The 25,738-nt window shown below is 35.4% G+C and overlaps 1 protein-coding gene across 1 annotated transcript; it reads left to right on the forward strand.

Moving 5' to 3' along the window:
- The first annotated feature begins 193 nt into the window (after positions 1–193).
- LOC108199044 (THO complex subunit 2) lies at positions 194–24,556 on the forward strand. The gene is made up of 32 exons (XM_017366803.2): positions 194–488; positions 638–763; positions 2,095–2,136; positions 2,901–2,960; positions 3,067–3,129; positions 3,488–3,568; positions 5,793–5,864; positions 5,946–5,993; positions 6,151–6,219; positions 6,319–6,452; positions 7,124–7,199; positions 7,740–7,933; positions 9,517–9,597; positions 9,716–9,923; positions 10,460–10,702; positions 10,783–10,863; positions 10,934–11,053; positions 11,162–11,221; positions 12,128–12,255; positions 14,993–15,089; positions 15,173–15,301; positions 17,299–17,402; positions 17,526–17,706; positions 18,308–18,477; positions 18,616–19,222; positions 19,335–19,439; positions 20,795–20,950; positions 21,137–21,217; positions 21,339–21,644; positions 21,896–23,071; positions 23,555–23,856; positions 24,068–24,556. The coding sequence occupies exons 1-32, from the start codon at positions 354–356 to the stop codon at positions 24,138–24,140; spliced, it is 5,508 nt and encodes a 1,835-aa protein (XP_017222292.2). The 5' UTR covers positions 194–353; the 3' UTR covers positions 24,141–24,556.
- Positions 24,557–25,738: the final 1,182 nt, after the last annotated feature.

The following is a 25,738-nucleotide window of genomic DNA, read 5'->3' on the forward strand; positions in this document are numbered from 1 at the left end:
ATATTCATTATTTCTCAAATACGAATGCTATTTTTTCAAACTTTGAATTTTTGTAGAGCCTTACATACTTTGCCCTTAGAAAATTAATCTTCTAAACGTCGAAATTGTCGCGGGCCTATAAAAGCCCACAAACGGAAAAACCCGAAGCAAAGCCCAAGGTCCCAAGCTTCAAACAGCTTTACAACAAAGCTATATTTATCCATCTTCATTTACGAGACCGACAAAAGTATGTATCTGTGTGTAAAAATCATGACAAACCCCTAAATCAGATCATCCAAACCCTAACGTCTCTCCATCGATACACACACAAACTCAAACCTATACATACAACAATCTCAATCAATTAATCAATCATGTCTCTACCTCCTGTAGAGTGTGTGTACGTTACTGAAGAGTGCTTGAAGGAATGGAAAAATGGAAACCCTAGCTTCAAGTTGAATCAGTCGGTGCCGATTGTTCGGTTCCTCTACGAGCTTTGCTGGTCCATGGTACGCGGTTTTTTCGGTGTTTTTCGAAGTTTCGAGTGCTTGTTTTGTTGATTTTGCCGTTAATTTGATGTTTTCCGTGCTTGCTTTTGTTGATTTTGGGGTTAATTTGAGGTTGTGAGTGTGTGGAGTTGATTTGTTGCTTTGTGTAGGTTCGTGGTGACTTGCCGTTTCAGAGGTGCAAATTGGCGCTGGATTCGGTGGAGTTCTGTGATAGGGAGGCGGATGAGGGCGTCGCGTCGGATTTCACGGATATAGTGACTCAAATGGCTCAGGATGTGAGTCGGTTATGTAATTCTATGTGAATGTCCTGTATGTATGCACAATTGATGTTAGTTTGTTGTTTCAAGTAAGTTGTTTATTTTGAGAAATGTTGCTGTTGTTAGAATCGAGCTAGATGGAGTGAACTGGAACTTGAGTTTGTGCTGTGGTAGTGTGTGGGAATATAATGGTTTGACTTGTTTGATTATTCAGTGATTCCGTATATGATATCATTGATATTGGATTGCGTAATTGTTAAGTAGCTAGAAAGCGGATAGTCAGTATTTTGTCGGCCTATGGGGACTTGCACGTGCCTCAATAAATGAACCAACAACTTATATCACGATTACAGTTACGTAATTAGTATAGCTTCTACAGACTGTTTAGAGTCATAAATGTTATTTTTCCTAGCTGTAGTGTAAATTACTTAAATTGTGTAGAGGTTTTATAGTTGCTTTTAATGAAATTTAACCACCTTGCTCATGTAGGACAATAGTAATAAAAGTGTAAAATTGTGATAGAAAGGAAGGCTACTGACCTATCGTGCAAATGCAGACAGGATTGATGAAAATACTCATAATTTGCATATCTATTTCCCAACACTTATTACTTTTCTGTCAAATAATGAAGAAAACAACTTCTTAAACTGACATTTTTGATCAATATGAATAAGTCTTAAATAAAAGGGAATTGCTACTAATAATTAACTTGCTCGTAGATAACTATCACAATATATCTGAAATCTGAGAGAGAACTGATACCTTCTATCTTTATTCTAGAATATACAAGATGAAATCATAAAATGCATTCATATCTAAATCATAATATTAAATGGACTACTGCTTTCATCTCTTCTTAATCTTAAATTTCTTGTGTGTGATATATGTCGTGATAATTAAGGATGGTCTAAATCACCCTGGTAATAATAGTGTGATTCTGTCTCTTAATACTAAAGCATGTCATGACCGATTTGGATGCACACTTGTGCTATGGATATTAATGACGGTCCACCTGTTGAAATGACTATACTAGTGTCTTGAGGTCAGATATTGTTTACGACACTTTACTGCCAAAACAAAAGTAAATGCAACAATGACTTCAAAGAGCTTAAAAGTTTTCTGATTTCTTTTTGGTGTGGGAAAGGTCCTTTGGTAAATAGAGTTGAGTTGTATTAACATAATTGACCTAGTGGAATAAATTTACTCTTTAATACATTATGTAGTATATAAACAATATATTAACACACACACACACATACACACAAAAACACATATATATGGTAGTTTGATTATCTTGGTTAGGTATTATATATATATACATATCTTATAGCGTGGTTCAAATTTTGCAGCTTACAATGCCCGGAGAATATCGCAGCCGACTCATTAAACTTGTAAGCATCCTGTTGAACATATTCTCTTTTTGTGCCAGAGATGTACACTTCTATGTTTCTATGCTTGTGTATATATATTATGAGAACCATTCTGGCTCAGTGTTTGTGGTAGACATGGATATAAGGCTGTACTTCTACTTAGCTACTTTCAATTGATCATATACGGACATGTATATTTGATCAGGATTATATCCCTTTAGCACCGAAGGTCGGGCTGGTGGGCACTTTCTACTTCTGATTTGAAGAAAAAATTAGATGTATTGAAATTTGTTTTACAAATAGAAGCGATAATTTACATTTGCAGATCATAGTATCACACACCTCTGTAAAGTAGGAATCCAGCTCTGTATTTCTATTTTAATTACATCGGAGGACTTAAGAAAAGCACAAATTATACTGCCTCGAAATTTTCTTTACATAAGATTACAGCTGCAGATATCTTCATCGCAGAAACCGGAAGGCCTGTTGATGTGTAACAAATTTACTTCGCGAAATGAACTTTGTTGTAGTTTGACCTTGCTCTTAAATGTGCATTTATGAAGTTCAAGTTGGGACTTGGGAGATAATACTTTGCCTCTGATCATCCATAGTTTTATTTTATGGATTAAAATGATCTTATTCTGATATAGCAGTGCAATGTATACACACGTGTATATATAATATACTAATATAGTCATATCTTATTTTGATATAGCAGTGCAATGTATACACACATGTATATATAATTTACTAATATAGTCATATCTTCTTTTGTTGCTCTTCAGGCGAAGTGGCTTGTTGAATGTTCTTTGGTTCCCCTGAGGCTTTTTCAGGAGCGCTGTGAGGTTGGTTGAATTAAAATTAAGACTTTGCCTCGTATATTTGAGATACTGAGAAAATTAAATATATAGAAAAAGCAATGAGATTGTTCCCTTCCTTTAAATCTTATAGGAAGAATTTTTGTGGGATTGCGAAATGATCAAGATAAAGGCTGCAGATTTAAAATCAAAAGAGGTAAGGACTACACAATACAATTAACATTTACTTCAAGTTATGAATTATGATTACTAATTATTGAGTTCCCGTAACTCAAGTTATGAAGAAGCTTGCAAAATGTACCATCTTCTCTCAGCAATATTTAGAAATATTGGAATCTGTCGTAGATGTTCTATGTCTGAATTATGCCAATTGGTATGGCATGTTGAATTTCTTTTTTGGACAGTGCAGTGTGCACGATCTATTAAAATAATTTGATAGAATGATGGGGGAGCTTATATTTAACTCCTGAAATACAATAACAAGGCAAATGTTAAAAAGTTATTAATTATATACGTGGCTTATAAAACTTCTGTTCTTGTGATCTTAATTTCAGGTGAGAGTAAACACTCGTCTTCTGTATCAACAAACCAAATTCAACCTTCTACGAGAAGAAAGTGAAGGTTATGCTAAGCTGGTATGGTAATTTTTCCTTTCATGGTACATGAATTTTTTATTTTTTTTTAATATCCAAAGGGCTCTTCAGTTTATTTTTGGCGCACTTTATTAGATCTCACCGTTTCTCAAAGTATGTTTTTGCGCCTCTGCATCGGGCGGTTTATACTTCCTAGACAGACTATTTAACTACTTTTGGAACTTCTTTATACTCTCTCTGTTTCAAAATTGTAGTCCTCTTTGTAAAGTTCACACATGTTAAGAAGTATTAAATATATTACCTTATATACTTTTTTATTCATTATGATTGCATTAGGTAGAAAGCAATACAACTAAGTTTTTGTAGGCATTAATTACAAACAATTGACTTTCTCTTTATTTCTAGCATGGAATTTACTTCGGTCAACATTTGAACTACAAGTATAAAGGAAACATTGAAACTTTTGTATTGAAAAAATGAGTAGGACACACATTATGGAAAATTTTATGTTTGCAAAGAGGGCTAACTTTTTGAAACGGAGGGACTACATTGTTAAAAGTTAACTGATCACCCTCAGAATTGAGTCTATTGATAGACTCAGAGACCTTTCGAGAAATTCATCTTGTTATTTCAAATTAATTGGGCACATTAATCCCTCAATCCCTCTCATTTGTTCACAACTGGGTTGGGCAAAGATTAAGAAAAATGGATAAAGTAGTGGAAAAGAGAAAGAAATGTGGGTAAAGTGGTGGGACTGATTGATATTTAATGTATAAAATGAGTATTGTGGAGGAGAGTAGTTGATGTAGTTAATATTTATATTATAAAAATGTACTGCTTTTGTTTTTGGTAAGTTTTGAAATGTAAAAAATTGGAAGAGACATCCCAAAAAGGAAAGTGTATAGAAATGGTTGTGACTGAGGGAGTATTATTTATTTAAGTAGGCACTAATTGTGAGTCGCAAGTTGCATACTTCCATGTTAAGGTTGTTTCACCAATGTTTGACCACTTTTTGTACTGATGTATGCATTGTTAAAAGTAAACTGAATGTTGTTAGAAGCAAGAGACCTTTTGAGAAGTTAATTTTGTTACGTCAAATGAACTCTGGACACTATGATATGTTTATGCACTAATTGTGAGTTGCAAGTTGATTTAAAGGTTGGTTTACCAATGTTTCTGAGATTCATTACAACTTGGCATCCTTTGCAGCTAAGCTTAGAGCCAGTTCGATGGCTAAGTTATGTATTTTACTTTTTGGAACTTGAATAGGCAATAATTAATAGTAGTAATTGTTAACTAAGGTCTGGCAATATACTTATTTCTGAGCAGCGAAGCGTAGGTACTAGCCAGATGGCTGAGCAAACAGTAGTTTCAGATTTTTAAAAACCAAGATCCGAACTATTTAGCTTTTTGAACCAAACTGAATTGAAGTAGTGACATGATTTGAACCGATCCAAGCTAGAGTTATTCAGTTGGTTCAGTTTAGAATTAAACTGAAGTTCTACCCACATCCCATGTTAGAACTTAGCACACTATGATTGGTATCAAAAAAAGAAGAAAAGAAACAGAGATGTTGAGAAAATTAGACACACCAGTCCTGTACCATATGAAGTTACAAACACGCACATCTTTGTTGTTACTATAATGTGTAATACACAGCAGACCTAAATAACATTAATTCTCACATCATAAATTTTGTTCACTGGCTATTCTATAATCTTGAAATTATCTATAACTGACAATGTCCAAACAGAAGGAAATAGATATAAATTAAACCACCTTTTGATTTCTACATATTGCTTATATTCAAAGAGAAGGTTTGGTCACTGAGCTTAATATCAATCAAATTTTTTAAAAAGAAATATCTACTTCACACTTTACTAGGCCACAGCCACTAAGTTAAGAACAAATTTGACAGGTTTCACTTGGTTTTTCGAAAATTTAAGTATAAATGTAGCACACAAGACATAAATAATAGAGAAAGAGTTGGGCATTGGAACTGAGAACTTAATGAGGCATGGAGAAGCTTCTTGAAGAGGGAGAACTGAAAAGGAGGCATATAGATCTAGGAGACTAGGACTACTGAAAACACTGCATGTTTGCAATCAACCCTATATTCACTTTTAGGTTTAATTGTTTTTTTTCTTGAGGATCTTCTATACTATTGTTCAATGTCAGCTTTTGTTTTTTACTTTACTGTTTTTTACTCTGGTTGAGAGTTGAGACCTAAGAATTTTAACATGGTTTCAATTTACTTGTAATGTAGATCACCCTTCTTTGTGGGAGACCAGAAGCTTCATCTCAGAATGGATCAGCAGCAACAGTTGGAATTATTAAGGTTTTGGGATGATGTTGTTTCAATGCTATACTTTTGGCTTTCTTAATTCTGTATTTATTATAACAAATTAATATTTTACAGTCATTGATCGGACATTTTGATCTTGATCCGAATCGTGTTTTTGACATTGTAAGTTGCTCTGCTTTCCTATTGTACATGTTAGTGCTATTTTTGAGGCTTGGCATATTAAAAAAGGGTTAATGCACCAATATTAATTCAAAGAAACTACAGGGGTGTATTGTAACAAAAATATTCTCTGTCAAATCTTTGAATTTGGATTCTGTAGGTATTGGAGTGTTTCGAATTACAGCCCGATAATGTCGTCTTTTTGGACCTTATTCCAATTTTCCCCAAGGTTATGATACTTGATTTTCATTTACATAAAGATGTCTTTTTTGGTTCCACTAACATAGGGGTTGATTTATATCACTAATTTTGGTATCTGTCTTTGCAGTCCCACGCATCACAAATACTAGGGTGCAAGTTTCAGTATTATCAGCGGATGGAAGTTAGTAGTGCTGTACCATTTGGACTTTATCAGCTTACAGCTCTGCTGGTTAAAAAAGACTTTATTGATCTTGACGGCATGTGAGCATTTTAAGTGCTGTGAAGTGATTTAGTGAAGACGTCGTTCTGTTTTCTATTAATATGATGCATTTCCAACTAATTAAAGTTATCGACTTCACATTCTGGATTGTTTGATAATGCATGCCAAGTTAGGGTCTTGTGAAGTTAGAGTTTTAATTTAGAACTTCAGGAGTGGTAGGGTGTCGAGTTAGCAAGTTAGTTACTTAGGATATTTAAAGGCAACAAGATAACTTATTTATTTAATATATCTACGTAATAGTGGCACCTGGACCAGGTTCCATTATCATGACATTATAGTTTGTAAGGTGCTATTATTTACCAGGGGTTGTGGGGACCAGTAAACATAATAATGTAATTGAAGGAAAGCTTAGAAGGTTACCATTCTCAGTAGGATTAAATTAATTAATTAATCACTACTTCATTTTTTAGTGTACACTTGCCTTTAACATTCAAAAATATTATTTGATAGATTAGTTTTAGTCGAATTACAGTCTCTTTTGACCTAACCTTGAGCTGCTAACGGATGCGTGGTAGCTCAGTTTTTAATCGGAAGAATTTTTCCTTTGTTTTCACATTTATAGTTTTAACTCTTTAGGAAAATATTTTAATAAATATTTTAATTGTTTGAGTCATGTCTGACAAAGCGTGCTACATCCCTGACTCCTTTTCAGATACTCACATTTACTTCCGAGGAATGATGATGCATTTGAGCATTATAATTCTTTCGTTGCAAAGCGATTAGAAGAGGTACTTTTTTTTTAAATTTTAAGATGGAAGCTTTTTTTTTTCTTTTTTTTTGGTATGAATATCAATAATTTCTCTTCCTCTTAATGTTATCCTACCTTTCACAGTTTATGTGTGTGTGTAGATATATATATCTTTAATGTTTTTGATGAATGCAACCTCTCTCCCCCTCCCTGTTTCCTTCTCTGCTCCTCTCACTTCACCTTTTGTTTTGTTTTTTATTTGTAAATTAATTCCATTTGGCCAGTTCTTAAATAAATGTCTGCCAATCATTATATTGTCATGTACTTAAAAAACCTTTAGTTTGTGGTTTTGAGAAACTTTACGGGTTCTCCAAACCCGAAGTAGAATGTGTTGCATTTTTAAGTGCCATATTGGGCTAGCAAACATGTCTACAGTTGAGCACTAATTACTTAATCGGTGTGTTCGTAGAAGTCACGTGTTACCCTTGATGAGTATTTACTATTGTAATGGTGACCTACCTGACATCTATTTTGCCATTTTGTTTCTATATAATTAAATGTCATCGCTTAATTACTGCAGGCCAACAAAATTGGAAAAATAAATCTTGCTGCAACAGGAAAAGATCTTATGGATGATGAGAAACAGGGGGATGTGAATGTAGATCTGTTTGCTGCTTTAGACATGGAAACTGAGGCAGTTGAGGAACGTTCTTCAGAGTTGGAGAATAGTCAGACATTGGGGTTGCTTGCTGGATTTCTTTCGGTGGATGACTGGTGAGTTCAATATTAAGATCTAGATGTTTGTCTGCAGTCTGGCTTATCAGTGTGCACATTCGCTTGCTAGAGGAACAATTTGGACACTAGGTTGCAAATGTTTCTGTTATGCTGCATTTTACTTCAGAATCTTTTATTTTACTATAACTTTGCTTTCTTCTTTGGCTTATTGCTATAGAAGAGTTTCATTTTTTGTTCTAGAACAATGATAAGACCTAAAATATTAGATTATATTTTACTCCCTCAGTCCCTCATATTTCTTAACAGTTTTTTCTCACTGCTTGACACACATATTATAACTTATTTCAGAAAAAAATGAAGTAATTTATGAAACTATACTATATAGGAGTTAAAATGCAAGCCCAGCCCTCTATCCCAAATGTTAACAACCTGGCCGGACAGAGGGAGTAGTATCTTTTCCCTATTGTTTGTTGGTTGTCATATATATATATAGGCTAATGATCAAATAGAAACCACTCTTAAAATAAAAACTAGAAACCAATACAAGTTAGTGATATTCTCTGTACAATTTAGTGATATTCTCTTTAGGATTTAGTGATCTGTGTTGCAAGAATTAGTGAAAACTTGCAGAAACCGCCCAGAATCACCATATATGTTCCAAAAACTGCTCAAATCTCCAGATCTGTTCACGTTTTCGATTCAGATGGTGGTGACGGTGGTGGAGATGGTGGAGGTGAAGGTGGAGATGGAGGAAGGATGATTGTAGCGAAGGTGTGGGCGGCTTGAAGTAGGGGGTTGGAGCGTTGCCGGAATAGTGGTGGCTCCGCCGCGTTTGAAGTTGAGCCGATGTGGAGAAATAAGTATGAACGGGGCTGAAGGAGGTTGAAGCAGCGACCAAGATGGGGTTGGTGAAGATGGAGTGGAGATTGTGTTGTTAGAGAAATAATGGAGGTGGAAGTGGAGATGGAGGGGGCGGGCGGCATAGAGGTGGTGGTGGTTATGGAGGAGGTGACGACGGAGGTGGTGGCAGTGGCGGATATGGAGGTGGGGCTGGTGAAGATGGAGGTGGGGTTGGTGAAGATGGAGGTGGAGATGGGGTTGTTTAAGAATTTAGTGGCATTTGCTTTAGGATTTAGTGATATTTCAGCTTGGTTTTTAGTTTCTAGAACAAGGAGGTTTCTATTGGAGTATGACTCTATATATATATATATATATATATAATGGGTGCTACTCCACTACAAACCTCTCTTAGAATAAAAACTAAAAACCAAAATAAAAAACCTTATAAATCACATCGAAATATATCAAATATGGTATGGAAATTGATTGTTGGGAGATGAAGAAAAATACAGTGAAGTCGGATTTAAAAAAAGTGAATTTATTGACGGGAAAAATCAAATTAAAAACGGAGGGATTCTGTGTAATCATGTGTGGGAGGGTACAGGTTTATTGTGTGTTGTGAATTCTAGGGTGGCCATTAGATTAGATTGATCTAATGGCTTAGATTAGTTTGTAGTTTTTATTTTAGTTTTCGTTTTTATTTGATTACTAGCCTATAATATGTATGTATGTATGTATTATGTATATGTAAATGTAAATATAATTTCTGTTTGAATCTTCAGGTATCATTCCCATGTACTGTTTGACCGTCTCTCCCCTCTAAATCCGGTAGAGCACATTCAGATCTGCAACAGATTGTTTAGGTAAATCTAAAACGTTCTAGCAAATAATGTTCTTTCAGTTGCCTTCTGTTTGATATCAATATATCATAATCTATATCTGCTAACATTATATATTATTATCTTCGTTTTATCTATCCAGGCTTATCAATAATTCAATATCTTCAGCATATAAGCTTGTCCATCAAATGCAACTTCAAAATGCTGGTTCACACTCGAGGTCTAGTGCTGATATTGGGGATACAACTCCATATGTCCATCGGAAATTCATTGATCTCCCTAAGGAGCTTTTTGAGATGTTGTCCTGTGCAGGACCTTATCTTTATCGTGATACTTTATTGTTGCAAAAGGTACTTCTTTTGTGGTTTCGTGTGTTAGTATCTGAAGTAAGGATTTATCTATTTTTGGCGATCCTCTGATTTGGGGATTCAAATATTCCAAGAACTTAGTACATTGATAAATAAATATTTCAGTGTCTGTAATGTTGTGTATGAATGTCAATTTTCCATATAAAAAACAAGAGTCTTGGTAAGATGCAAGTAGACAAGTGAATCAAAAGTCAGGAAACACATGTTTTTATATTGTCATTATTACATATGCTGATTTCATTGATTGTTGCTGTATGTGATGAGCAATTCACATGTGATATTATCATACCGGTATCCTATCTAGATTAATTTGCTGGTTTCTTCATGGAAACATATCTAAGATTTAGAGGAGGGGTTAAGGTGTGCACATCTCACCTTTAAGGAAGCTATTAACCTCATGAGGATCCAACATGTTAAGTTCTATCTGTTCTGTAATAACCTTGATCGTTGTTAATTTGTTAATTTATTTGTCATATACAACTTTTATTTAGGTGCTTATCTGGTTTAATGATAAACAGGTGTGTAGAGTATTAAGGGGCTATTACCTCTCTGCTCTGGAGTTTTCCAAGTCTGGTGAAAGTGCCTTCAAATCAGATAATGCTTCTTTTCTGAACAAAGCTCCTCGTGTGCACTTGAGAGAGGCAAGGTTAAGGATTGAGGAATCCCTAGGAGCTTGTCTACTTCCTTCTTTACAGATGATACCTGCAAATCCTGCTGTAGGGCAAGAAATTTGGGATGTGCTGAATCTCCTTCCGTATGAGGTTGTCATCAAAACAAATTGTTTATTCTTTAAAAATTATGTGTTATTAAGTTAAAACAGCTTTGAAAAACTCTTAACCAGGCGAGGTACCGGTTATATGGAGAATGGGAAAAGGATGATGAGGGCACTCCTATGGTTTTGTCCGCAAAGCAGACAGCAAAGGTATATTCCAAAGATCAAATCACTGTTGCTGTTTCCCAAGTATTAATTCGCAAGTCATTGTATTCCACAGTTGGATACCAGAAGGATTTTAAAACGGCTTGCAAAAGAAAATCTTAAGCAGCTAGGCCGAATGGTTGCAAAACTAGCTCATGCCAATCCAATGACAGTTTTAAGAACCATTGTTCACCAGGTGCTTTAAAATGGGGTCCAACTTCTGTTATTCCTAAACTCAGTTACAATGGTTAAAGTTTTCGTGTACGAAGCTCATTGATAATATGATTATTTGTAATTATGACAGATTGAGGCTTACAGGGATATGATCACTCCAGTTGTAGATGCATTCAAATACTTGACACAGGTGTTTATTTGTTTTTTTAACTTGTTTTGCTGAAAATACCTCAGGGATATATCTTGATTATGTGATCAACTTGAGTCTGACAAAATGGCGTTCTTAGTTATTGCACTGTGTCACTTCCATTATATTAAATCCAATATAACCATCGCTACTATGAACCGTAACCTGTACCTCTGGTTGGTCGACCCGACAGGATGACTAGTGTGCTAGGCTTCCCACTTGAATTACAGTAATTTGGTATCAAATTTTTGCAAGTTAGTTAGAAATGTTTGATTTGATCATCAAAATAGTTCCTCTAGGATTTAAGGATTTTTTTTAATTGAATTGTATGACCATCTAAAAACAACTTGAAAAATGCACATATTGTGGTATAGAATAAGAAACCTGAGCGAATATGTTGTACAGCTGAGAGGAAAACAAGCAGAAGACCAGAGTGAGGTGAAGTATTTTCTTGGAAACTGAGCATTGAAATCATATATAAAATAGGAGTCCCTGGGGCCTGGTGCAAGGACTCCAAGTTTGTGTATATTACTAAAAGAATGTACACTTCTATTTCAAAGTTCAGTTCGCAAAATTTTCAAATTGCACGTAGATTTCATTTTATTTTTTGCTGTTCAAGCCTTTAAATGTAACATAAAACCGTAAGCTGTTTAAAAATGAAGACTTTTTTGTTGATTGCTGGTGAATTAATTCCACTGAATTGCATAGTTATATGCAAGTCCATGGACCATTTGGAAAATTGCCAGTGGCCAGTGGGTGTGGTACTGCTGTTGCTGTAGTTTTTTTATTGTTGGAATTTATATTTCCCAAATAGTTGTACATTTGCGTGTTCATTTCATTTTTCACTAATCTTAGAATCTGTTCTAGTCATGCCTGTCTCTTCTTTCACATTCTGTGTTCTTGATGCAGCTGGAGTATGATATCCTTGAATATGTTGTGATTGAGCGTTTGGCACTAGTTGGACGGGAGAAACTAAAAGATGACGGTCTTAATTTATCCGATTGGCTTCAATCATTGGCTTCATTTTGGGGTCATTTGTAAGTGCTGCTTCTTTTTTCGAAAATTTGTTGCTGATTATTCTATCTAAAATGTGAAACTTATCTTTTTTAATATGTTTACCTCCTTTCAGTATTTTTCTTACCAATTTTTTGACTTTGAGGTGAATAGAATATTTATTGAAGATTTTAGTCCAGTGTAATTGTTAAAGAAGTTCCACAAGTTTGCATTTGTAGGGTTCCTGTATTCTTGTCAGTCCTCCCATGTAGCCCTATCAGTCATTATATTTATGTGTCTTTGCTTACGTTCTTCTTAGTTTCGACACTTTCTACCTTTAATATATGTGGCACATGATTTCCTAGAGCTCATTTGACATCTTAACTTGAAAATCTAAAATAGCTACTTGTAATATTTAGAACCGTGGGATGCTTTACACGATGTCTGGGCTGCAGAGTACTAGTTGCAGGGTGACCAGAGGTGGAATTTTTTCTGACATTGCAGTGCAATTGTTTAGTTTGTGTATGTACTTCAAAATCAAATTTGAGCTAGCCTGTTGCGTGGTTGCTTTTCTGTCACCTACGTGATTATCCACTGATCAATTTATCGTTACGGTGAAGAAAATTTAGTGTTGTGGAGTTGAAGGGAAAGCGACCTTTGGGGAGTCTTTAAGTGAAGGTTTCTTCCCATTGATACCTTGAGCCCTGCTGAAGCTTAATGTTTATATTTTGGTGAAAGGTTTTTTAAGGTGAAGTACACATTTTGGATAGAAGGAAATATAGCAAAGGGAGACATATTTCCTGTCCTATTGAGGAAATTCTATCCATAGACATAAGGTGCTGTATATATGAAAAGCACTTAGTTAAGAGGAAAACAAAAAAAGTGTAGAGCAGACTAGAAGTCGGAAAAATCGGATTCTAGTGGCCACAGGTGGAGGTTGTAGGAGGAAAGAGATTATGTTTGTTTATTCAATGTTATATTATGAAGCTTAAACTATGAGGTGGATTAAGATGGGTATGAAGATGTGTTTCTAGGAATAGTAAAAAGTATCTTCAGCCTCCTTTATTGAACATCTACTCTTTGTATATGCTTTTCCCACCGATTTCGCTTTGCATGTGCGAAAAGCTAAATTTATTGATCAAAATTGAAGGTTAGAACTAGTTGGCAAGCTGGTGGTTGGGGGTGCTCGGTTATCATTTAATCTGGACAGTTGGTTTTCCTCTAAGGATTTTCTGATATCGCCATTGATTCTTTTATTACTTCTGAAGAATCTATTGGGACTTTTTTTTAAACCCATACCATCTCTGAGGAAGCTGTTTATAGCTCTACCTTGCAAACAGTCCCAAAGAATGTGATCTTAGGAGAGGTTTTATCTTGGCAGGAGAGATCAAAGATGATATCAATTTTTTGCCCTGATGATGGTTCCTTGTTTTGTTCATATGTCGTGATAATATACCCGCACCTGACATTCAATAAAGGCAAGCGCAAGCTGTCTATACTTCTATGGCCCCAGCCTTTGTGTTACTGGAACTTGGTTCATGATTTCAAATGAAAATTCAATTTCCTTAAAAGAGACGATTCAGGTTAAAATCAAAGTGGCGTTCTTTGGACTCTCATCATCTGAAGTTGTCAATGGTGCTCTGACGGCTCTATCATACAATGAATTGGGGAAGTCTTATTAAATATTTGAATCAGCCTTGTGATATATGTATTTTGAAGAAAGTACTTGATCAATTATTTGTTTTATTGAAAGCCTTGCATGTAACATACGAAAAAAAACTCTGTTAAAACTGAAAGCTATTAGTTCTCAGGGTGTCTCTTGTTGCATGTGATGCCTTTTTTCAGAAACGTTTACCTTATTATTCTCCCCTCTGGTGTGTAATCTTCCTGCATTATGCTTAGCCAGGTCATTTTTAGACTCTATAATAGGTTGTGAATTTATATTGGTTGTGGAAAGTAGTTGATTAAAAAGTAATCTGTCTTGCTTATTGGTACAAATATCAAAAAAAAATTAAATAAGTGATTCTATTTAGTTTACTGTAGTCTCCTATTTTTGTTGGCTTACAAATTAAAGTCGATATTATGACGGCGTTCAGTGTCAATATATTTGCACTTTGCTTTATTTGATTGGAAAAACTCCTGGGATCCATGGTTCTGTCATCCAGTGTACAATAGTTTGCCAATTTTTCTTTAGGTACTGATTGCAAATGATTGCTTACTTGCTGGATGCCTCTATCTCATTGACTCATTTAGCAAATACATATCTTAATAAGTTTTCTCTTTATAGTAGTCTCCTGCTTACTAGTTTCTTTTCTGTTTCTAACTGTACTCCACTTCTGCAATTTAAAGGTAGAGGCAAGTTAGGCCCTTGAGAACATGCTGCTAACAGATTTTTTTTTATTTTTTTTGTTTGTTTCCCCCAATATCAAGTTTTCCTTCCTAGTCTGGTCTGAAGAAAATTTGTGCAGTTACATTTTTTCTCGATTTTGTCAAATCGTACCAGTATCCACAAGACTGCAACACAATTATCATCCATGTCTATGCTCCTTGCTGTACCTTCTGTTATGTTGAAATAGCACAGCTAATATCATATGTAACACATGTTTGACTATATTTTTGTAAAATTTTACAGCCTTAAATAGACAGTTTTACCTTGTCTGTCTGATTCCCTGTCACTTTAACGTATGTGTTACAGTAACAGTGAAAGTTGATGTTTTTTTACTTTTTCACCAAATTGTCTGCCTGCAAAATTTCTGCTGAACTGCTACAAATCTTTTGTAGGTGTAAAAAATATCCTTCAATGGAATTGCGTGGTCTTTTTCAGTATCTCGTCAATCAGTTAAAAAAAGGAAATGGTATTGAGCTTGTACTCTTGCAGGTATTTGAGGTTTAGGGCATGCCAAACGTCTGTGATCTTATTTACTTTGGTATATAACTTGCTAAAAGTTATCATTATTTTAGGAACTTATACAGCAAATGGCTAATGTTCAATACACGGAGAACATGACAGAGGAACAACTTGATGCAATGGCAGGAAGCGAGACTTTGCGGTATCAAGCGACTTCTTTTGGGGTACCCCGAAATAATAAGGTGTTTCTTAGAACTCATTTCATATTACAATTGTTGACATGTGTACAAGTGTTTTAACTATTTTCAGAAGATGGTTATATTTAGTAGACACAAATTTAAGCGGGGAATCCATCCCTAGTGTTGCAATAAATGAGATACTCGATGATATATGGTGAAAGTATTTACATTTGTTTCTTATATTATATATACTAGCATTAAGCCCGTGCTTCGAATGGGCGAGTATCTAATCCGAATTTTTTTGCTTCTTGTTAAATTTTGAACATCATTTTATCAGTGGTTTTGTATTGTTGGATTTCCGCATTTTTTTTGCATGAGGAATTTTATGATAATGCATTGAAGTTTGATTAACTTTTATCAACTAATTGATTATATTTTATTTTAGAGATTTAGCTTTTACAATGTTTTTTTATATTGTATATAGGCAGTACAAACAATAAACATTTTTATCATCTATTTGTAAATTTTTCCTTATATTAATAATTTAATATGTGTTGATGTGTTTTTTGATTAAATTCTAAATCAGATTTTTTATTTCTTTTTTCTTCATTTGTAAGGAAAATGATATTATTTATCTTGTATGGGCTTCCTATTTGCCATGGAGTAGAACATGTTAGAGTTGAGAACAGTTACCTAATGGTCCTTGTTTGTCTTGGAGTGTCACACATTAGAGTAAGATGTCTCGGAGTATAACATATTAGAGTTGAGAAGAGTTACATGATGGTTCTTGTTTGTATTGGAGTAGGACATGTTACAATTAAGAAGAGACATGTTGGTCTTTCTCCCATTATTTATATAATTTTTTCTATTTATTTTTTTAAAAAGGTAGAGAAGAGGGTAATTTAGGGATGACCAAAATTATCTAACGAAACTACTACAAATTATCCCTATGTCCGGTTATTGTTATTATAGTTCAGTATAGATATCATATTGAGTGAGGCGAGACTTTGTATTTGATGTGTATCTGCAATCATCTCTTATATAATATCATTTTGTAGCACTTGTATCAGGTAATCAATTATAGCTACCTACAAATCTGTGAATCTGACCCCTTCAAATCATATTGACTAAAATTATTGGGAACACAAGATATTTGAGATTCTGACCATGATGCCTCGAATCATAATGCAGAAGGGGCGGTGAAAGCAAATAAGCAATACTGTAGCATAAGATAGTTAGGAGTAGAAGTTTGTGGCTAAAAAAATTAACTACAATTGTTGCCATCAGGTTGGGTAAGATGTATTGGGTTTGAGGAGAATCGATATGGCTTGGCTAGCATACTTGATACTTGATCAACATCTTTGAAGTTGTTTAGGTAGCTTCATATTTGGACAGAGCAACTATGAAGTGATACATAGAATATTGGGGTTGAAAATAAAATTTATAATAAATCTAAAATAGGATTGAACATGCATAAAATATTGTTATAAGGTTAAATCTCATACACACATACTAACGTATTTAGAATATTATTAATATTAAAATTGTAAAAATTAACTGGTCCAAATGACTAACTAATTTATATTGCTATTGTTATTATGTTAACATGGCCCAATTACTGATCGACCACCAAACTGTTTATGTTTGGGCCTTAATAGTATAGTACTCCCTTTGTCCCAACAATATCACTATGCTTTCTGTTTTTGAATGTTTCCGTCAATTCTTTACTTTTCAAAACTTTCCAAAATAGTAAACTTTTATAATATGAAAATAAAATTACTCGCACCGACTACTTTCATCCACTTCTTCAAATCTATAAATTAAGAAAGAATGTTTCCCACCACCTCACCGACTTCTCTTACTTTTCTCACTACTTTATACAATTTCCTTAAACTCCGCCCCCACCCAAATGTAAACAAATGGGTGGGGGGGAGGGAGTATAGATTATATGTGTGTGTTGGTGGGGGTGGGTGGGGGGGTGGGGGGTATATATGTATGTTTCTTTAAGTTTGTTATCTTTATGAGGTCTGGAGTTGCTAAAACTAATTATCTCTGGACAGGCTTTAGTTAAATCCACGAACAGGCTGAGGGATTCCTTATTTCCGAAAGAAGAACCAAAGTTGGCGGTTCCCCTTTTACTATTAATTGCTCAGCATCGTTCTGTGTAAGTCACATGTTATGACAATCTTTGGTTAGGAAACGTCCATGGGTTATTAAATGTCATTCTGATGTATTCTGAATGTAGCAATCTGTTTAACATGCAATATGCTTGTCTTTTGGCCTTCAGGGTTGTTATTAGTGCGGATGCACCTCACATTAAGATGGTGAGCGAGCAATTTGATAGATGCCATGGGACCCTTCTTCAGTATGTTGAATTCTTAGCTAGTGCAGTTACGCCAGCAACAGCTTATGCTCAACTGATTCCCACTCTTGATGATCTTATACATCTATATCACCTTGATCCTGAGGTTCTTGCATATAATACTATTTATTTTTTCCTCAGTTATTATTTTTGTTATATGAAAGTAATTTAATTAGATGAAGCACCTGTTTTTGTTCACTTGAGACTGGATATTGCTGATGGAATATAACAGATGTCAAACAGGCTGCGTACAATAAGATAAGAACAAAAGCAAGTACCAAGGCAGGGAAGAGTTAATAAATATAATGCAATCAACTAAAATTTACAAGTGTACATATTTGTCTTAATGTTAGCTTGTCATAGCAAAAGAAATCATTGATGAAGATAAGTTATTTTTATCACTTGTGAACATTTCTTTCTTTCCCTTGTTCCAATCACTGTGTGTCTGTGTGATCCTTGCCCAAACTATTCTTTCTTTCCCGTCTTTCAAGCACTGTGTCGTCCTTGTCCAGGTATTAGACCTTCTAAACATGTCTCTTTCATCTAAACAACTTTATTTTTGGATTGGATGCTTTAATATACATTTGTTGGAGACACCAGCACACATCTCTTTGTAGCAAGATACTGTTGTTTCTTACCTTTATGAACTTACAGACTTCGTCTCATGTGCCAAGACCTTGCTTATGATGGAGATTTTCTGTTGTTAGGTGGCATTTTTAATTTATCGACCCGTGATGAGGCTGTTTAAATGTCAGACTAGTTCTGAAGTCTTTTGGCCTTTACATTGTGATGAAAGTGCAAACACGGAAAAAGATGTGGCTACAAATCCATCGAGCCAACCTGTTCTTGATCTTGGCGCTTCAAGGAAACCTATTACGTAATGCTCTATATATCTTATTTACACAGGCTTGCAATATAAATGTCTAACGATGTATACCATAACTATTGCAGATTCCTGTGATTCTTAACTTTTGATTTCACTTCAAAGTCAACTCTCATTTTATATAATTCGCAGGTGGTCTGCTCTCCTGGACACTGCTAGATCAATGTTACCTCCTAAGGCTTGGAATAGCCTCTCTCCTGACCTGTATGCCACCTTTTGGGGTCTTACATTATATGATCTGTACGTTCCTAGAAACCGATATGAGTCAGAAATAAGCAAGCTGCATTCTGCACTTAAGGCGTTGGAAGAACTCTCTGATAATTCGAACTCAGCAATCACCAAAAGAAAGAAAGATAAGGAAAGGATTCAAGAGTCTTTAGACCGATTGACTAGTGAATTGCAGAAGCATGAATCAAATGTTGCATCTGTTCGCAGGCGACTCAGTCAAGAAAAAGATAAGTGGTTAAGCTCTTGTCCTGATACCCTGAAAATAAATATGGAATTCCTTCAGAGGTGTATCTTTCCACGATGTACATTCAGTATGCCTGACGCCGCTTACTGTGCTATGTTTGTACATACTCTTCACTCCCTTGGGACTCCCTTTTTTAATACTGTCAACCACATCGATGTTCTAATATGCAAGACTTTACAACCTATGATTTGTTGCTGTACCGAGTACGAAGTGGGTCGACTTGGAAGGTTTTTGTTTGAGACACTGAAGACTGCTTATCACTGGAAGGTAGATCATGGTCTTCTTTGGTCTTTTAGTTTATCTGCATACCTAGATAGTTCATTTTTGGTGGATTAATAGTTTTACGAGTTTAATTTATAACCATTGTTCTGTTTTTCAGAGTGATGAATCAATATATGAACGGGAGTGCGGGAATATGCCAGGTTTTGCTGTATATTATCGATATCCAAACAGTCAGCGTGTTACATATGGCCAATTTATTAAGGTACATTGTTCATGGTCTATGGTCATGTAATTTACTGAGTCTAATTTTTCAGTGTCTGAACTTTTGTATGTATGTGTATGCCGCGCACACACGTCACGGATATATGCAATATACACATTAAAATTAAGTTTTAACTACACCGAGGATATTAAATCTGCAAACTTCTTTTTGTCATTTAGTATTTATCCTGTAACAGTAACTTTTAGCAAGGTGGAAGTAGGATATGTACAGATAAAACACGGGTGCTGTTCCATCTTAGCAGTTTATTTTGGTTGTGGTCGATTGAAATAATTTGGGCATGCATACACTGATACCTCCCTTAAGACTATAACCATCAACTTCTGTTACCAACAAAAAAATGGGTATTCACTAGATTACAATGCTAGGGATTAGTAATTAGTATTTTTGAGGGAGGTCTGTAAGCTTGTGTTATGTTAAACAAGCCACATTCGTCAGCTGCATTGATAGAACCCTTCAGATTTCTATGTAATGGTTAAGGAATTTTACTGCAGAGAATCATGCCTAATTAAAAACTATCATAATAGTCATTCTTCTATCTGCATAACTAAACAAAATATAACATTAGGATGGCATGTCAATAGCTCAGATTTACTAAGCGTGGAAAATAAATGAAAAGGGTTTTATTTAGCTATGTATCCTTTAATTATGCCAACCATATTAGCTTTGTGTTATGTATGTTAAAAGGATGAAGACCATGCTCTGTCTCATGTGTCAATTAGTTATCTTTCTTCACGTGATAAACCCTACAAAGAGCCTCTTATAAAACAAGGACAGGGCCAAAAGTCAGTATATCCGATCCTCGTGATATGTCAGCTTGTGCCCTGGGTAAAACCTTTTATGTCAGGAAGATGTTTGTTTTATCCACATAGGTCCATATGGCGTTCTGATGTCCTATATCTTATTCAGCAGACTATTGATTACTGTCACACAGAAGTTCTTATAAAAATCTTGTCGGGATACCTGTGTAATTTGTAGAAGGCAATTAAGAAACCTCGGTATATATTTTTTGTTGCTTTCAGTATTCCTGCGAACAAATTTTAGTTGCCAGCATGTGTAGCAAAATTTATATGGTAAACAAGCAGAGTTGGATTGAGAATGGATTTTAATGTGTCAGTAAACTACCAGTTAGAATGTTGATGAAAATTCTGATGAACTGAGTACTGACTAAGGTATAATATAATCATGGTTTCTCAACCACTGGTGGTATGTCACAACATTCCCCTTTCATATACGTATACCTTGTTATGGGTAGCGTGGAGGCTTTCATGTTATTTTAAATGCACGCTGATTTAAACATACTTCGGCATTGACAGCATTCCCTTGTGTTATGGTAGGTGCACTGGAAATGGAGTCAAAGGATTACCAGATTACTTATACAGTGCTTGGAGTCACCAGAGTACATGGAAATACGAAATGCTCTAATACTGTTAACCAAAATATCTGCTGTATTTCCTGTCACACGAAAGAGTGGTATCAATCTTGAAAAACGTGTAAGAATCAAATCAACACCTGCTGTCTTCAAATTATTGCCACTAATATCCTTCTATATGTGTATTGGTTTAATATTTTTATATTGGAGGGAGATATAGTTATAAGATTGTTGGAGTATGAATTTAATTTTGATGTTTGAGTTTTACTGGGCCTTGTTGATCTTTTTGGTTAATGGTCACACATAGGTTGCGAAAATAAAAAGTGACGAAAGAGAAGATCTGAAGGTGTTGGCCACAGGTGTTGCTGCAGCTTTGGCTGCAAGAAAGGTATGATTTATAAATTAAAATTTTTATCTTAAAACGATAGATCTGAGTTTCCTTAAATTTTTTACATGTTCATTTAAGTGTTATATTTTAAAGATGTATTGACCCATTTCCCATATTTCAGTCATCATGGGTTACAGAAGAAGAATTTGGTATGGGTTATCTCGAATTAAAGCCAGTACTTCCTATTGCTCCAAAGTCTCTGGCTGGTAACGTAGCTCCTCCACACAATGGTTCTGCTGTTAATGTAGCTGCAAATGAACCTGCTGGAGGAAGAATAAAACCTGCTGATGGGAAATCAGAAAGAACAGAAAGTTTATCTGCCACAGCTAAATCAGTAGAAAACCAAAAGCAGGGAGAGGAATCTGGAAATAAAACACTGGAGGAGAACACGTTGAGAGTTTTTGGGAAGACATCATTCGAATCTGAGGTATCACTCGAATTTATATAGTCTGGTAGACTTAATCCAACAACCTTTGCCGAGACTTCAAACATTAATAGGCTGTAGGTGATGTGGAATAGAGAAAGGGGGTTTTCTAATTATTTAAGGTTATGTGCTGGTCTAGCTGGAACCTGCTAGGGGGTAGAATTTTTTAGATCATACTTGCTCGTGTGTTTCCAATCTCGTGAAGTCATTTGCAGTTTATTTATCATTTGTAAAATATTATTTTCTATTGTTAGGGAAGAGCCGCATCGAAAAGGTCACTTGCTGCTGGATCTCTTTCTAAGCAAACAAGGCAAGATCTTACAAAGGACGATGGTAAAGCTGGGAAAACAATTGGTAGAGCGGCAGGTACCTTTTCCACTGGTGACCGAGACCTTTCAACACATGATCCATCTGAAGGGCGACAGACATCGTCGCTTAACATTACTTCAGCACACAGTAGCAATGGCTTAGCTTCAGCTAAAGTATCTGCAGCTACTACACGGTCTTCAGATTTCCATGGCAATGAAACGAAGTCAGAGGGTGGGGCTGTAAAAGCTATTGATTCAAGGCTTCCTTCTGTAAGAGAGGAGGGCAATGAAGTTTCTGAGTCACAAAGACAGTCCTCTCGGCTAGTCCAGTCGCCTAGGAATGAATTTGCTAATCCAAAACCTGTTGATAAGCCTCATAAGAGAGTAAATCAAGCTGAGGAACTAGATAGGCTGAGTAAACGCAGGAAAGGCGATACCGATTCAAGAGAATTGGAGGCTGACATCCGATTTCCTGACCGAGAAAGGTCAATTGATCAACGAGTAGTTGATAAACCGAGTCCTGCTGATATTGATAGACGAGGTTTGGATGAGCAAATAAGCAGCAGGGCTGTTGATAGACTAAAAGAAAAAGTTGGCGAGAGGTATGATCGAGATCACAGAGACAGAATTGAACGACCGGAAAAATCTCGAGGTGATGATAACATTTCGGAAAAATCACGGGATAGGTCCATGGAAAGATATGGAAGAGAGCGTTCTGTAGATAAATTGCAGGAGAGAGGTATCGATAGGGGCTTTGATAGGCTTACTGAAAAATCAAAGGATGAAAGAAACAAAGATGACAGGATTAAGTCAAGATATAACGACACATCTCTAGAAAAATTGCATGCTGATGACCGGTTTCATGGGCAAAGCTTGCCACCACCACCACCTTTACCTGCACACATGGTTCCACAGTCAGTTAGCTCGGGAAGAAGAGATGATGATGGTGATAGAAGGTTAGGTACTGCCAGGCACAGTCAAAGACTCTCCCCTCGGCATGAAGAGAGGGAACGAAGGCGATCTGAGGAGAATACCTCTCTATTGCAAGATGAAGCCAAACGTCGTAGAGAAGATGAATTTCGTGATAGGAAGAGGGAAGAAAGAGATGTCTTTCCATTAAAGGTACGTCTCTGAAGCTGCATGTGATGACTTCAGTTTGTATCTCTACATCGATGTTTTCTGAATGGTGTAAAGGCATGTCATAACTATCTGATTAAAAAATGCAGAAAGGTAGATTGAATAGCATATTTTTGTTTCCTCAGTAATATACTTATGAACATAATGTCTAGTCATCTTATTGTGCTAGTTTATTTTAAGGTTTCAATGCTCAACGAAGATTTTGTTTGAGTTGGTGGTTATGTAATAGCTATCCATGTCAGAGAAATATTACTCAGGATAGAAGAGATTGTTCTCGCAACATATTACTCTTAGCTTAGGCAAAGTTTAAGTTGGCATTTAGAAAATTTGGGTCAAGTCAATAGACTGCTCTCGGCTTTAAACCTACTTTTAGTTGAACAAGTACATTCTTTAAGATATCTTGGTAACATGATGTCTATGAGGCTTCATAGTCTGTTTAATGCTTAATACCCTCGACACAACATGCAGGTTGAGGAGAGGGATAGGGAAAGAGAAAGGGAGAAAGCAAATCTTTCAAAGGAGGACTTGGATGCAAATGCATCTAAGAAAAGGAAAATCAAAAGGGAGCCCCTGCAAGCTGAAGCTGGTGAATATCTTCCATCAGGGCCACCGCCGCCTCTTACTATAAATTTGTCGCAGCCTTATGATGGTAGAGAACGGGTAGACCGGAAAGCAGCCATGCCTCAGCGTGCTGGTTACATTGAAGAACCTGGACTGCGAGGTCATGGCAAGGAAACAATTAACAAGATGACCCGACGTGATGCAGAACAGTATCCTTAAGTTACTGGTTCCTTTCCTTTTTGTTATGCTCTCTAGTTTCCTACTTAAAAAAAAATAATCTAATTTGTTAATGATGGTTGAAAGCAAAAGTTTGGTGAACATGGTAATTTGACTTAAAATGTCATAGTATCTCGTCCTTGGCATCAAATGCGAATATCATATCTTGTGACAATTTGAATACCCTTGACACATTTGCTTCAGAATGTATAATGACAGGGACTGGGATGACGAGAAGAGACAAAGAGTTGAGCAAAAGAGAAGGCACCGCAAATAGTGTGCATAGCCCCAAGGACACTGGTTCGGGAGCTTGTGTTTTAACTTGTAACCTTTACTACATGCAAATTGTAAATTTGGAGCACAATATTAAATGATATACCAATCCTTTGTACCTGTTATGGTTAAATCCACAGCGAATTAGGTGGAAGTACAGAATATTCCTGTTACTTCTGTGTTGAAATATATGTCCTGTTAGATTTTAGCATACTAGAGGATGCTATAGTCAGTTTTTTATGCATGTTGAGCGAACTCTGGAGGCTGTTATATAGTCATTAGTCTTAACATTCTTCTCATGCAGTCTACTAGGTTGACAAGCCTCGTGTAAATTAGATAGAGAACATTAGTGTATACAGTTACAGTAGATATTATTTTTATTCTCTTAGATAATAACATTCTATTGCACTGTGAAGAAAATGCGTAGTATACTGTCAAACGCCCATTTTTACTTCCAAACTATCACTGACTAATTCTTATACCCGTTCTGTCCCCTTTTACACCGTCTCGTATGAATGTTGGTCGAATATTTTGTATTGAGATTATAAAGTATTTTTTTGCATTTATGAAATTCGAGGGTATTTGATTGGGATTGTTTGAAATCCATTAAGATCTTAAGGTATTCAATCGAGATTTTAAATTATACTAAAAAATCTAGTGTATTCAATTGGAATTTTAAATTATGCTTTAAAATCTGATGGTATTCAATTGAGATTGTTTAAAATCTATTAAAATCTGATGGTATTCAAATGTTGATGTATTTTTCTGGATTTCATAAAATGATGGATTTTGTGGCATTTTTCCGTATATTTTAAATTTTTTGAAATCCAATCAAAATGAATGTGATTTTGAAGCATTGCGCTTAAATCCTATTACCTCTGCGACATTTTATCAAAAATTAAATCCTATTAACTCTGCGACATTTTATCAAAAATTCGCACAAAATCAAAATCACATATAATCCATTAAAATTTATAGACTAAAAACAATCCATTGAATTTAAACCCTCCATGGGTGTTGTCTTACAAATAGCAAGTATCGTGTGTATATATATATATAGCTTAGCTGCCTTAATGAATTTGTGCTTAGACACTGAACATGCATCCATAAAATCTTAATTAACCATGATACTGAATGCAATATTCCAAACCCCACATCCATGTGAACAACCATGTACTAGTAACCAATTATGTCAATTTTTGTTCTAATAAATTGTACTAACATCATGGATCAAAATCCACCAATGGCTATTTAAGGCTTGTTTTTTAAACATGTGCTAGATCATGCAATTAAATTTACAGTGCTAGCTATATTATGCAATTAAATTAATAGCTAGCTAGCCTAAAAGTAACTCCCGTTAAAGTCTCCATACAAATCATGTTTAACATCTTTATGTCTGTTCTATAAATAGTTATGGTGTTCCAGGCTCCAGCTAGGGTCTGCAGTTATGGCCATATAATGCGATCGATCCATACAGCTTCATATATGTTTGGGGAAAAGAATGATTAACTTTTTCCTATTCGTATGGAATGAAGAAAAATGAGTCTTGTATGCATGGCATAAAGAAAAAAGTGAGTGAAAAACTGAAAGTAAAAATATAAT

This window comes from Daucus carota, chromosome 8 (assembly GCF_001625215.2).
Source record: "Daucus carota subsp. sativus chromosome 8, DH1 v3.0, whole genome shotgun sequence".
In the NCBI taxonomy this organism is placed as follows: Eukaryota; Viridiplantae; Streptophyta; class Magnoliopsida; order Apiales; family Apiaceae; genus Daucus; species Daucus carota.

What these genes read in the sequence shown, in the direction of transcription:
- LOC108199044 (XM_017366803.2), top strand. Translation starts at nt 354, where the DNA reads ATGTCTCTACCTCCTGTAGAGTGTGTGTACGTTACTGAAGAGTGCTTG. An exon ending in CAACAGTTGGAATTATTAAG is followed by an intron (nt 5,865 to 5,945) that starts GTTTTGGGATGA and finishes AATATTTTACAG; the next exon opens with TCATTGATCGGACATTTTGA. An exon ending in CATATGGCCAATTTATTAAG is followed by an intron (nt 19,440 to 20,794) that starts GTACATTGTTCA and finishes GTGTTATGGTAG; the next exon opens with GTGCACTGGAAATGGAGTCA.